Source organism: Amphibalanus amphitrite, unplaced genomic scaffold, assembly GCF_019059575.1.
Source record: "Amphibalanus amphitrite isolate SeventyFive unplaced genomic scaffold, NRLGWU_Aamphi_draft 000678F_arrow, whole genome shotgun sequence".
Taxonomy (NCBI): Eukaryota; Metazoa; Arthropoda; class Thecostraca; order Balanomorpha; family Balanidae; genus Amphibalanus; species Amphibalanus amphitrite.
In genome coordinates this window covers 349,848-364,558 of record NW_024882172.1, presented here as the reverse complement: position 1 = coordinate 364,558, position 14,711 = coordinate 349,848, and the positions used below count along the sequence as shown (strand labels likewise).

General features: G+C 49.2%; 1 protein-coding gene across 2 annotated transcripts in view; it reads right to left on the bottom strand.

Annotated features, from left to right (window-relative positions):
• LOC122364459 (DE-cadherin-like) overlaps positions 1–14,711 on the bottom strand; it is a 132,426-nt gene that overhangs the window by 14,367 nt on the left and 103,348 nt on the right. For both annotated transcript variants that reach the window (XM_043334832.1, XM_043334833.1), the window contains exons 10-17: positions 10,241–10,432; positions 8,339–8,541; positions 6,561–6,747; positions 4,107–4,283; positions 2,467–2,659; positions 1,509–1,655; positions 929–1,044; positions 461–622 (exon numbers count right to left, since the gene is read on the bottom strand). In XM_043334832.1, the coding sequence (XP_043190767.1) occupies positions 461–622; positions 929–1,044; positions 1,509–1,655; positions 2,467–2,659; positions 4,107–4,283; positions 6,561–6,747; positions 8,339–8,541; positions 10,241–10,432 (1,377 nt within the window). The remainder of the gene's footprint in view (positions 1–460; positions 623–928; positions 1,045–1,508; positions 1,656–2,466; positions 2,660–4,106; positions 4,284–6,560; positions 6,748–8,338; positions 8,542–10,240; positions 10,433–14,711) is intronic.

Sequence of the window (14,711 nt, the reverse complement as noted above, 5' to 3'; positions counted from 1 at the left end):
CATATATTCGCACGTCGTGACGACAGCAGCCGAATGAATTATACATGCTCTCCAAATTACCCGGCCGCTTCTGCTCCGGCTTCACTGTTCACGTACGAAACCATTAATTCATTCGCTGTCTGCTAACACCCTACCGGAGCGCTATATGCGGGCCTTGCCCCGAGATCGGCTCTATATTATCCGAGTCAACTGGCAAGAGCCGTCAGTCATGGTGAGAGTTTCGTCAATAGTGAGTATACTGAGTTACGTCAATGGAGAGTGCTGAATTTCGTCAATAGTGAGTATGCTGAGTTACGTCAATGGAGAGTGCTGGGTTACGCGAATGGAGAGTGCTGAGTTACGTCGATGGTGAGTACTGAGCTAAGTCAGTGGTGAGGTACTGAGCTGAGCAACATTGATAGCCAGTTAAGTCATTGGTGAGTTACCTACGTCGATGGTGAGAGGGTGGGTCGATTCTCACCTTGACGATGGGCTCGGAGGAGTCTCGCGGCCCCTCGCTCATCTTCAGCTGGTAGCTGGGCTTGTCGAACACGGGAGGCACGTCATTGATGTTGGTGACGTTGATGTCCACAGCGTGGGTGGCCTCGTACTTTCCGTCCGACGCCGTCACCGTGATTTTGTACTGCAGAAGACGAAAAGGTCAGTTAGGAGACTGGCTATATTAACATTGACTCTTGGCCAGCTGAATTAAGGATACTACGCTGAACCATATATTTGGCTTCTCAGACGTAAATGCATAAGTATTCTTTCCACATTGATACAATAAATCGATGCGCAATTTAATTCATGAATATCATTTAGAGCATCGCAATTCACAGTAATCCTCATTTAAAAATAACTCGCACAATTCTCTCCGAGAGCCAGGGTCGTGGACCGTGGTGCTGTTGGATCAGCATACAGCACTTGCGTCTAGGTCGCGGGGACTCACTGTGTTGACTCGCTCAAAGTCGAGTGCGTTCTTGACTCTGACGATGCCCGTGTCGGAGTCAATGTCGAACACGCCGCCGTAGTTGCCGTCCGTGATCTGGTACTGGATCTTCGAGTCTGACATTGGAGAGAGGCAGGTCACGACATACTCGTACAGTAGTTTGGGAGCACAAATAAACATGAGGGCATAAATCTGGGTCCTGAGCCGGTCGAAGACACCTCCACATTACGGCGAATAATACAGCATGGTGCATAGTTACTATGATACCAGCTGGCAATTGAACACAAAATGACATCGATCCCTTATTTTTCGGGGAACAGCTCCAGCATATGACACGATCATTTTTATCAGACTGTCAGTACCAGTAACACACACACGACGACAATGTAGTATTGTCTACGAATCACCAATACAACGCCTAAAAATAGAACACAACAGTCCGAAGATAACATTCTTTCCTGCTGAATAGAAAACACATTTATAGCACATATAGCTTCTCCGACACCCAACTCTTCCGGGGAAGAAACCAAAAAGGTAAACTGCCTTAAAACCACTCCGGATCCCTGACCCAGCCACTCACCCGAGTCCTGGTCGCTGGCGAGCACCTCCATGACGTTGGCGCCCTTGTTAGCCTGTTCCGATATGGTGGCCTTGTATCTCCGGTTGGGGTCGAACACGGGTGGGTTGTCGTTCACATCACCAATCTCCACCTTGATGCGCTGTTTCACTGAGGACGGATGGCGGAGGTCAGGTCATGGAACAGGTGACCGGTGGGGCGCCATTTGCGCTTTATGGCATACCAGTATCTCCTCAGCGACAAGATACAGCGTGTAGGTACTGTAGGCCGTGGTAGAAATGAATTATAAGCAGAAAAGCCAACCTTAACAATTAGTGTTTTATTATATATGCATTCTGCAACAAATGTTTGTACGCAGATGGTCTACTACGTAGTAACTACAGACTCCGGCTCAACTAGATTTATGCACAGGCCGAATTGGTCGACACGACAATGATGATAATCCGAAGACAAAAGAGCGTTCCATCAAAGTCTCCTCAACAAAAAGAGAATTACGGCAATAGTGAGCGTAAGTCATTAGCGCCCAAATACTAGTACATCAACATGGCTACTGATTACGGCTGCATTATTTACTGCCGTAATCCCCACCACCAGCAATAGCGTATTTCCCAGCATAATGCTGGGTAGAGACGTATGTACATACATGAGTCGAGCTGGACCGGAAGACGAGCCTTGCCATACTTGTATACTACGACACGAATCTCACCATACCTGTACTAGGTCAATACGTGTCCCACTATTCCAATGTTTGGTCAAAACATACCCCATCACACCTTTGTTACGCCGCTTTATAATATGTCCCATCACACCTGCCTCAAGTCAAGCCGAGTGTCACCATACCGCGTTGGCTCGACACGAGTTCCCTAACCTATGCTGAGTCGAGACACCTCCCACTTTACCTGTATTGGGTCGAGACATCTCCCACCATACCTATATTGGGTCGAGACACCTCCAACCGTACCTGTATTGGGTCGAGAAGTGTTGCGGATTCCTGACGGCGCCCCGTCCTCCGCCACCACAGTGACAGTGTAGAAGGGCGATGGCCGAGACAGGTCTTCCCGATCGAAACGCTCCCGGGTCTTGATCTCGCCCGTGTTCGGGTCGATGCTGAAGAGCTTCTCTTCTTCCGAGTTTGGCTCGAAGCGGTAGGTCACCTGTGGGGAGAGCGGAGGGGTCAGCGGGAACGTTCATATGAGGGTTATCGAAACGCGTGCTGTAAGAAATATACGCCCAATGTGAAAGTGGAGGAGGATGAGGGTTGAGAGATAATGAAACTGTTCACGGGTGTAGTGAGAATATTGAATGATGTTAACAGTCACTTTCACGGCCCGGCCCATTCACAGGCCACACATCAGTGACCCGGAGGGCTGACACATCAGTGAATCAATGACCCTGACACACACGTCGCTCAAGTGACCTTGACAGTTGGCACACCAGTGTCCTGTGTAGCCCTGACACACAATGTCCTTGACCCTACCAGGCACAGCGGTAAAACCCGCCCGCTCCAGTACCGACCCTATGTCGTCGCGTGCCGCGCAAACCGCCAATACCAGACTCATTAATGTAATACGCCGTGCTGGTGGACGGTATTATGTTAATTACTGTGTCATCAGTGGTCTTGGTATTCCTCAACACAAAAAACAACACGGCCTCAAAATTGACGGGTAGGTGTATTTGTGGTTTAGTATGATTGCACGTAGTGCAAAAAGTGGAGTTTTGAAGGCCATTTGCTGGTAATGCCGATGCAGAGATGTATGTTATTAGGAGAGAGATTACTGTATGCCTGGCCTATTCAAATACATTAGCCTGAGGGGTGTGGTAATAACTGGTGTAAGCAAAGTGACCACGGTCAAAAACGAATTACCAAGTCAACATTTTGGGATGGCCTCGTTCAAAAAATGGCTAAGAGCTTCGGTCTAGACAATTATTTTATCGTTGGCATACAGTAAAATACATACCAAACTCGGCCGGTGATAAATTTTGAAGACCTCAGTCCTTACTGATTTTTGAACTCGGCCTTCGGCCTCGTTCAAAAATTCAGTAAGGACCTCGGTCTTGAAAATTTATTTACACCGGCCTCGTTCAGTATTGTATATTACCACTAGCGTGTTCCTCGCAGTCGTGTTTGCCGTTCTGTCGATTGTTGATGACAGTGGGACTCCTATCGACGGAGGGTGATGACGGCCCACCGGCAAACACCGTGGTCCAGAGCCGCAGCATTGACTCAGAGAATGACGTGAACTGTATATCGACCAGGGGTTATGTACCTTATCGATTGACGCAAAATATGGATCAGTCAGGTAATAAGACTATGTTTATATAGAGGAATCCGCCTCTACTGGCAAATCTGTACACACAAGACATACTTCAAGGGCTAGATGTTGCTAAACATAGACACATCATCTTATGATATAAATATTATCGAACTTAAATAAGCTTATCAACATTCACAGTCCAAAGTCGTCCTATTATCATATCATAGCCGTCCGCTTTCCCTTCAAGCATTAACAATCGCTCAATAACCATCCCTTCTCTCACACTAAACAGCAAAACCTACATTAATACAATTGATACCACAGCTCTTCCCCCTCCCATACACACCTGATTGTTGGGCGCCGTGCCGTCCTTGTCGATAGCCGATGTTTTGGTGACGTAGGTGCCCGGCTCAGAGTTCTCCGGCACCGTCACCGGGTCCGTGTTGTAGAAGATGGGTACCTCGTCGTTGGAATCCTCCAGGTCGATACGGAACGTGACCTCGGCGCCCGTCTGCTGGTCCGTCTGTGGAGGGTCAGGAAAGGTCAGATGGGGTCACAGGTGAGCTGAAGTGATGGATGCCTGGACAGGACAGGAGAGGAAGATCAGGGAAGGAAAGTCAGGGCAGGGAAGGATAGGACAGGATAGGACAGGGCAATGCAAAAAGGTCCAGCAGGAGAGAGTGGGGTAGGGTAGGGTAGGACAGGGTAGGGTAGGACAGGGCAGGACAGGACAGGACAGGACAAGACAGGGCAGGCCTGGGCAGGGCAGGGTAGGACGGGGCGGCGAGGGTCAAGGGTCAATCAGGGTCAATGTCTAACTCTTCTTAGGTTAGGAATTATAACGTCATGTCAAGACAAGGTAAGACCGGGCAGTTTAAGAGCAGTCTTTGTTTATGCATGCTTCGTTACGAGCAAACTAGCAGACTTTCTACAGCATTGGCTTGAACCGCTGTTCTGCTAAGGTACTGAAAACAAAATGTTGCAAACTTTACAATCTAATTTTCATTCTAAAAATACCCTCCACCTGAAGCTTGTGTGTATAATAACCGTGAAATACAACGAAACTTGTATTATTTAATTACAGAGTGGCACAGGTTTCGCAGTCATTTAGAGAAGGAACTACAGTCATTAGCAACTTGGAGCGCCTTTTAACGGCATTGTCATAATCATACGGTTCAACACTGCAATCTCCACTAACTACAACTGAGCATTCAGGGCCCATAAGCGCCTCTGGGAAGGCGAGGTCGACATGAAACTGACCCAGAGGTCACCGGTCACCGAGGCCGGCTTAACTACAAAACCACGGAAATTCTACGGAAATTCATCATTAACATGACATCGATGGTGAGTAAGCGATATTCAAGGGGAACGGTATTGAGACCACTCGTTAAAGGTTCTAGTTTTAGCATAGCTGACTGTTCTAGACGTTCCATAGTTCTTTTGCGTGGACATAGTCCATAAAGGGAACTTAAATGACTACCGCGAGTCCTTCCATGATCCATCCATCTTGATTGTTAACCAAGGCCCAGTTTAAAATAAGGAATGATATTTCTTTCGTCCCCCAAACACCTGTTCTATCAACATGTCAAACCGTCTATATCATCCCATAAGATCCGATCATCACAAGGGGACCTCCTAATCCCGTGCTGGTACCGCACATTGTCACCCACCTCGAGGGGTTTTCAGGCCGTCCAACTCCAACCAGACACTATCCAATGACATCATCGACTGACAATGACGTCATTACCCACCGTCCAATGACTGTCGTTTGCGGGCGTGAGCTGCTACTGTCGCGAACATTAGCTGTGTTCGACAGGCATCGCAGTAATAACGGAACACGTCAGGTGGGCGTTTAGCCCTGCGTTGAGTAGGAACCGGCAGAGTGGGGAAACCACTCCACCAAAGGGGGAGCTGTCACCAAGGAGGGGGGGGGGGGACCTGAGGCCCGCCGCGTCAGGGGGCCAGCTCAGGTTCACGGGTCGCTGATTCAGTAATCGTTCGGTCTGTTCTATGTACTGCATGACTGAGTTTGGTGTCAACAATGTTTCGTTTGATCCAGCACGAAGCGTATTTTATGTGAATAATTCGTAACACAACGAAAAAGCAGTACGTTCCGGGCATCCATCTCCAATAATGAGCCTAAATTACGCTTTGCATATTCGTCAGGTTGTAAATTGACTCGTTCAATTATGACCAATTCGTGAGTGCTGAAACCCTAAACGATAACCAAATAAAATCACTCACAAGCCAGCATAATGAAGCATTATCGGTTTAACGATATCTCTATTGGCATAATACCGTTAATCTTTAGTTTACACTGCGTATCAGCACAGCAGCCTGAGTGGTGCGGTAAATCACGCTGTGATTTTCGGACCCCGGCGCCGCCTTCTGCAGCTGGCACTGCTATACGCTGCGAACAACTCGCCGTCCCATTCTTCATGTCCGGAGCGATATATCACACAACTGCCGCCATAACCCACTAACGGCATCGAACAACCGCAATTTCGGCCGACAATGGGACACGAGCACGACCGATTTGAATACCTCCCAGCGGCAACTTTTCGACTCGCGGACTCCGCCCAGGTGGCTGCTAACAAGCACCTTCCAGACTCGCACGCTCACTGCTGACCACTAGTCTCCCCTCCCCCTTGCCCCTGGCCCCCTGGGTCCCAAGGATCCCAAAACTAACTCACAAAATAATAACCCCGAAAAGTAGCTACTTAAGACCTAGCCAAGCCAACCTCCTCTGATGTGTTTTAGTAAATGCACCCTAGCTCATCTTTCCTTGAAATCTACATACCGTGGCTCTGACAGTAATGTTGTAGCTCTCCAGCTTCTCGTAGTCGAGTTGCCGACTTCCGCCGTATTTGACGATGGCGCCACCGTCGCCGTCCTCCTCCACGACAAACGTACGGTCTCTGTTGGTCTGCTCTTGGGAGCCGGCCACAATGTCATAGTAGATGGCTGGACTGTCGGGAGAGTTGGAACTGCCGAGAGATGGAGGTGGGATGCGTCAGCCAAAAGAAGTTTATGAGCGCAGCATACACCCCTGAATAATGGGGGCATTGGTTTAGGGTTGCAGCGCAAAATTATACACTTGGTGGGACGTTTTACAGGATTCGGAATTTCATTAGCTGTTAGTCTTTTTATATTCTATTCCTGCCAGCTTAAAAGAACGGAAATAAAGAGTACAAACTCATGAATAAAAGCAGTAAAGCTACACATACTGTAACATTATAATACCAACTGCACTATAAACTGACAGACCTTCAGAAGGCGAAAATGAACGTTATTATGCTATCATGTACTTGGGCCATAAAGCCACTTGACTATACTATGTAAAAAGAAACTACAGTCATCAAATCGACAAACCAAATCGCCCATAACGATACCGTGCGTCGGTCGGTGCGGAAGCTCCTAACAAATTAACCGGTGCCCTTCTGGGAAACGTAACGGCCCGCATGGTAAGTACAAACTCCTAACGACTTCTGTCGATGGCGGTAACGACCCGGAATATATGTTCAGGAAGCTATGGAGCCTCCCCCAGCCCTCAAACTACGCAACGATGACCGAAAACTTCCAAACTTCCGGTGCATGGGCGTAGAAAATGCGCACTTATCGCACACTTTTGTGACTTGAGCAAAGTTCAAGCATGTCCTGAACAAATAGATCATCGCCGTACCTTGTCTCCACAACCAAAAGTCCAACAGAGCTCTGACTTCATAAGCCACGGTCGGCAATTTTTCACAGCCATTTGTCGCCTGTCTGAAGGAAACGTCGACCAACCACGCGCCGCGCCGGACACCCGACACAACTGGTGAAGTCGCAGCGGCAGTGAGCGTGATTTAGGACCCGGTCGGTGCAATTGCCCTCCTTCCCTCCCCTCGAAGGTCATGCGCACTTGCCTGACAACCTGTTTCAGCCCACGTTTCCCCTCCCCCTCCCATCGCGCACACTGCAAAGGTTTTGCCGGTCAACCGCGGTTGTACGTAACGGTACCTCTGTTCCAGTCAAACTGACTCGTCGTCATGGCCCTCTCCCCCTCCCAGCTCCCTAGCCCCCCCCCCCCGCCTCCCCACACACACACAACCCGAGGCTAAAATGGAGGGGCGTGTCAAGCCAGACCATTCTTCCATACAAATGGCTCACTGCATATGCAGAAACGACCCGTTAACGGTGCTAAAGGCCCTGAATCTGTAAGCGTTTTGGTTAGACTTACGTCGTGTGCGCATATTCAGGTATTTAAATAAACTATCACGCATGGTTCAGCGACAGGCCATTGTCGTCTTTTCTACTGCAGTCGCCCCTAATTTATGGGCTTCACGCAACAAATCCACCTCGAGGTCTTCCAACGCCGCTGCACTTTTACATAGCATAACTTATTTTAAAAAAAAATATTAAATTATGCATGGCTTAACTTACCGAATCCTACATCTCTACTCACGCTCCTCCATCTAAAACTTCGCATATGACGTAACACTCAAATATCATTTTAATGAGACCGCAATCGCGGTTTGACAGTGACCCAACGCTGACTTGCTATGTTCCCCTCTCATTCATACCGGCGGCCCAACTCACACTGCCTTGACGCGAGCGATGGGTGCCTCGGTGTCTCTGAAGTTCTCCGGCAGGTGGTACGTCTGATTCGGCCTCAGGATGAACGTGGGTGGCCGCGTGTTGGAGTCCTTGACGGTGATAATGACGGACACCTCGGCAGAGAGGGGGTCCGCGCCGCGGTCCCGTGCCGTCGCCGTCAGACGGAAGTCGTAGTCGATCGAAATCTGCGGAGGGTGAGGGGTGAGGAAGAGTGAGACAGGGGTCAGAGAAGGGAGAATGAGAGGAAAATGGGGAAAGAGGGTCATGGACTATATGCAGTTTCAGGAACGGTTGAAGAAGGAAGCAATCGCATAGCCAGACAAAATAAAAAGTCATAGCTCAACGAAGAACAGCCTTTGTACATGACTAGCCTTTGCACGTCGTGTCTTTCGAGTAATCATCAGTTGACAGTCATTTGCTTGTGCAATACGCCGATAAAAATAGCATTCCATTACAACAACAAATGTGTCAGGTCATCAAAGCAAGCACGCACAGTGAGGCCCCAACGAAGCCATTATGCTGCTGCAAAGCGACATGTCATGTCTGTATTCAGTCCCGTCGTGGCGTGGTCCGAGAACACTCAGGCCAAGGGGTCGTCAGCAAACACAGTCCAGACAAGCACCGTCTTTGCACACGGCTCAGCTGTCTCATCAGTGCCAATACTGGTGTATGTGGGCTGGTGCAGAGGAGGGAGTGGAATGTGGTAAAGGGTGGGGAGCGACGTAGGGTCGGAAGCTGAGAAAGGAAAAAAGAGGGGTAAGGACGGGGAACCGGAACAAAGTTACCGTCATACCTTGGCGCCTCAACATTACAAGTAAGAGCCGAAACCCCGGCAAAAACACAACCTTCTCACACTGACCTCCAGCCGGAAGTCGGCCTGACCGTCTCTTCACCGGAGAAGCCGCCGCCCAGAGGCACCACTGGTCCCAGACCGCAGTTACGAAGTACGAACCCCCGTCCCTACCGCGCCCCATGACCAGCCCGCCCCGTCACACTCCGGTACCGCCCACGCCGACACTGGGTCAATATGGCAGCAATTTACGGGTGTCTGGAGTGGCAGCACGAGGTGCTAATGTCGCACCTTCACTGCCACCCTTCAGCAGCCAGCGGCGCGCGAGTGGCGTCCACGACACTCAGTCCGCCCCCGCGGTGCTCGAGTGCGCGGGGACGGCGCCGGGGACCGCTGACACTTGACAGTGGGATCGAGAGGGGAAATCACGGGCCAGACACGGGACGGCGATGGCTGTGTTGGATGAGAATAGCGTCGAAGGGGGTGAGAATGACGTTTGTGTATGCCAAAGGGACAATATGTATCGGGATCCACAATGAATTCGCATCGCCGAACAGACCATAACACACCATGCTTATCAATTTGGTGATTCATTTGCCTGATTCATGCATTAAATCGACCCGCATCCTGGCGGATAGTCCTCTAATTTACTAGTTCTTCATTTACGAGGTACCTGCCCTTTTTATGTCAGCTTAACGGCGAAATGATCATTCTAGTAAGGACCCGCAATGAAAGCCCACGAGGGTCATCAAATCAAAACAATTCATTAACTTCGTCGCCAGCCAGTCCCCTATACAAATTACAATCACTTCATCCATCCATATCTGCACACAATAACAAATATCAGTTACCGAACAACGACACTGAAAAATCGTGTGTTCTTCCCAGCTACACCATCGTGACTGCTGTTGCGCTATTTTCCCTCGCATCTCCCCGTTTCGTCCCTTTCACTCTCCATTCTCCATGTTCCTCCTCGCTTACTCCCCACTCTCCCCGTCCTCATTCACCCCACTCTCCCCGTCCTCATTCACCCCACTCTCCCCGTTCCGTCTCTCTAACTCACCCCTTCTCCCCGCCTCGTCCCTCTAACTCACCCCTTCCAGTCTCCTGACTAGCGTGATGACACCGGTGCGAGGGTCGACACTGAAGTACCCGGCATCGGCGTCTCTCAGTGAGGTCAGGTCGTACTCGACGGTCCCGTTCTCGTCGCTGTCGGCATCGGTCGCGGAGATTCGCAGCACGGCAGAGTTGAGCTCCGTGTCGCGAGGGATCGACTCCTGGTAGCTCTGTGGAAGACGGGAGAAAAACTCGGTCAGATCGGGCGAGTGGGAAGCATTAAGGGGAAGACTGAATGATGTAAACGGTGCGAGATGCGCTTGAGTGTTGCTATATAAGCTTGCGTGCTGATATATACGATTGTGAAACTGTTTACACATATCTATCTTATCCGCTATTACGAAAAAATTATTTTCAGCCACAAAAAAAAAATCAATAGCCATCGTCAGAATTGGCAATTCAGTTGTTTACTGTAGTATACCGATTACTCAAAGAGCCCACCGATTAACATTGCAAAGTTAAATTGCAATGCTCAACTGCAAGCACAAGGCTTCCTCAGAAGCCCAGTCTGAGCCAGCCCACCACACCTCGTTAGCTTTTAGCTGAGTTCCTAGGTAGCACAGGACATTAATATACACGGGTGCAAGCAGTCTAAGCGCTGAATTAGCCCGTATTACACACAGAATTAGCTGGTTCATCAATTACAAAATGAGTTAGACGGATTACTGGAGACGCACACTCTCATTCCCGACTCGCAGAATAGAGCCACTAAGTAGATAAGTTGTCAACCGGTAGGAACTTCCGAGACATAATAACGTCAATAATTCATTAAGAATTCCAGCGAAGAAAAAGCGGCCACAATCTTGGTCCTTTATTAACACTTGCCACGACTATCAATATTAAGGGAACGACTGCGAATAAAAAGGAAACTACCAAACAAAATATTATATGAGCCCATCAACTGTGTTATAAATCTATCACAGCGCTGCCTCGCCCTCAATTAGCGTGGCAGGGGCCATAACAGAAAACTGCGGTCATTAAGCTAATTCGGTCATTTTACAACCCATTACGCCCCACAGGAGCCATTAACAGGACCAATTCCTCACCAGCTTTCCCCGGAGACACAGAACTACGTCTCTAAATCCAAGATCTACATGCAGGTCGACGAATCTGCGAAGTCCCGCCGTCCCCGACAGGAGGGCGGAGACCGGCGTTCGACGAACTCTAACCGACACCAGCCTCGCCGGGGTATTTAGCGGTGACCTACACGGCGCACTGGGTAATTCTCATTATCCTGTCACGTAAATCACCCGGACTACATGTCCCTCTCCTCACGAACGAAGCCAGGACGTTTACACAAGTCATGCTAGCAATCGGCAACGATTTATCAAACCACCGCCTCATAGAAATTCCACAGAGGTCATTATCCCATTCGTCAACATTACTTGACGACCGTATCGGTTCCGGTAGCTCCATATCTGCCACAGCCTGAGAAAGCGCTCCGACTCGGTGTGCTAAGACTCTATTCCAGGACCGTCGTCACTGTATGTACAAACGACTAGCGTTCTGAAAAAGCCGCCGGGGTCGACGGCGCGTTAGAAACGAGTCCGTTTAGCGAGATCACCGAACCATGTCATCACGCCAGCCGGGCCGTCCAACAGTCTCGCGTGGCTCGCCCACCAGACATCCAACAAGTATTCCCGCCGGCCAAAATGTCACCGCCACGTTAAAGTTTTACGGTATGAGTGCTCTGAAGACGGGACGGGGGCCGAACGAGCGTGGTGCTCGCTCCGGCGCCGCTGGCGCTCCCCTGGGCAGCACCAGAGTCACATCAGCGGCTCAACGCATCCCCGCGGCCGCACCTGAGCTGTCACCGCAGCCTTCGGCGGGGCGACCTGAGGTGAAGTTAACCACTCAACGCGACCTGACGCAAGTCCCCCGGCGCTCTCCCGACCGGCTAGTGCCATGGTCCGCGTGTCATTGTCGACATAGCGCCGCTTGGCCGCCTTCAACTCGCATTCGCCGCCCCCACCGCCGAAATGTCGACAAAGTCGTGCAGTGACATCGACCGAGTGGGTTTGATATAGATATCAACGGTCGGTGTTCGCTCCCACAGCCTTAAAGACTGCTCAGGAAATGAAGAGACGGCGACCTTTTTTAGGTGACATAAAGCCCTTTTCTGGGCGTCATGTCAATTTGCTGCCATGATAAAAATTAGGATTAACCCTCGCCCCGTTGGGGGGGGGGGGCATTTTGGCCCCCCCCCCTGTGGTTTTTCCTGAATAGCAAGAAAACGCAGCGCCGCCAAATTTTCAGTACCTTCCCGGGCATCAATTTGACACCTTCACACCAAATTTCAAGTCTTAGGTCACCTTAGGTCAGGATTTATTGAGGTCAAACTGAGGTCATGTTCGAGCAAAAATGAGCAAAAAACATGCAATCTTGAAACGCTCACCAAATCTACAGTTATCAAGCAATTTCAAAGTTCTTTATATGGTCTTGTAGACAAAAAGTGGCGCTACAAAACTACTGTCTCGGATTTTCAAAATTTTTGGTTTTTGACCAAAAAAAATTCAAAAAATTGATTTTTTTAGAAAAACTTTGAAAAAATCCAAAAAATTTCCGAATTTCGAAAAAACCGGAATATATGTGATAGTCCCAGCTCTCTTCTATATACATACCAAATTTCAGATCGATATCTCGTTTTTTGGCCAAGTTATAGCGAAAAAACTGTTCAAAAATGATGACGTCAAATTTTCGAACTCAATTTTTAGCAATTCTAGACCACGTACGGCAAAACAAAGACCACCATTGAACTCCCCGTGACGAGCTGCATCGATTCGATACCCATTTTATGCAAAAATATTAACTTTGGAATTTGACCTAATTTGACCTGACCTTGACCTGACCTTGACCTGACCTTGACCAAAACGTGATCTAAGCTGGCCCCAAAGGCTGCCTGACCCATATAATCGCATTTGTCATGTAAAATGGACCATAAAACATGTATCACACGACACTTTCATATTGTGACCCCCCCCCCGTGACCTGACCTCTGTGACCTGACCTGGTATCAGTGACCTCAAATAGCAAAATATGTTTTTGAAGAACATTTCCCCATCGATGATTTTCAAAGAAATGCATTTTACTCGATTTTACAACGCATTTCTTGAAGTGCCTGTAAACGGTGAAAATTGGACCTTTGACCTGACCTGTGACGTCATCGGTTTGACCTAGGTCAATAAAATTGGGTCACAAGGTAGTTCCCCGTTGGGGCTATCCAACGCCGTTTACCGCTTGTCGCTATGTTGCGTGGTTCTCGAGATCTTAGGGGGGGGGCCAAAATGCCCCCCCCCCCAACCGGGCGCGTTGCTCGGCAGAGCCCAACGGGGCGCGGGTTAAGAGGCCAAACTGATCCAAAAGCCACAAGGAAACACGAAAAGTTTCATCAGCGTATACCTGGCTAACATGCCCGGACACCACGTCCTGATCATCCGAACGCAAGCGCCGCTGGTACTATGGACCAGCTAATTGAATATCGATTTTCCAGCGAGCGCATGGTGCCAAGACATGACGCCCAGCTCGGTGACTTCATGCGACATGTGACAAGAGTGACCGGGTCGATCGGTGACGATTCTGTCAGCGTATCACAGCTATAGGATAACACACCCAATGCGGATACTGGCAGGCGCGGGGTTCATTTCCGTCGTGATAAATAACCTAAGAAATACGAGAAATAAAGTAAGAAATGAATTAAGAAAAGAAATTCATTATATCACATGGAAATGAGACACTAGCAATATGAGATCATCAGACCACCCGTTCACATCAGAAAAATCGTTCAAATTTGGAGTAATCTGATGCAGAGGCAAAAAGCTGTCATCCAAAACAAAAATAAACCGGTAAATCGCAGTTACAGCTTTTGTAAACACCCAACAAATTAAGCACGGTTTTATAACAAATGACTCCCCTTAAAAAAGCAATCTCTTAAAAAAGCAATCTCTGAACACGATCAACAACTAACGGCAGCACAAAGTAAGACGTCGCGACTGACGTGATCTCCTCGTCAAAGGTCCGGATCTGTGGCGGCTCACTGCAGACCGTCATCACTCAATCCGTGCCCCGTCTGCCGTCCGGTGCAGTGAAATGTCAGCGAGCATGGGTACCCGTCACCAATATATCAGTAGAAGGCCACAAGCTCGGCACGTGGCTTCAAGACGGGAGGTGATGGACGAGAAAGACGGACGGATGGAGCGATAGAGGTGATGGGTGAATGAAGAGAGGGACAGAGGAATTGGAAATGGGAGGGAGAAATTAAGAGCGAGAGTAAGAAAGAGGCCACTAAGGCAAGGGGCAGCTAGAGAGTGGATGTCTTCTATTGTAATGGCTAAAAGCTGCGGAATATAAAATGATTGACGTGTAACTCACTCTGAGTCGGGACCGAAGGTGGAAGGAGAAGGCCGCAACTAGACCGATCTAGACCCCCTAACCGCATCCTACGAAGTGCCA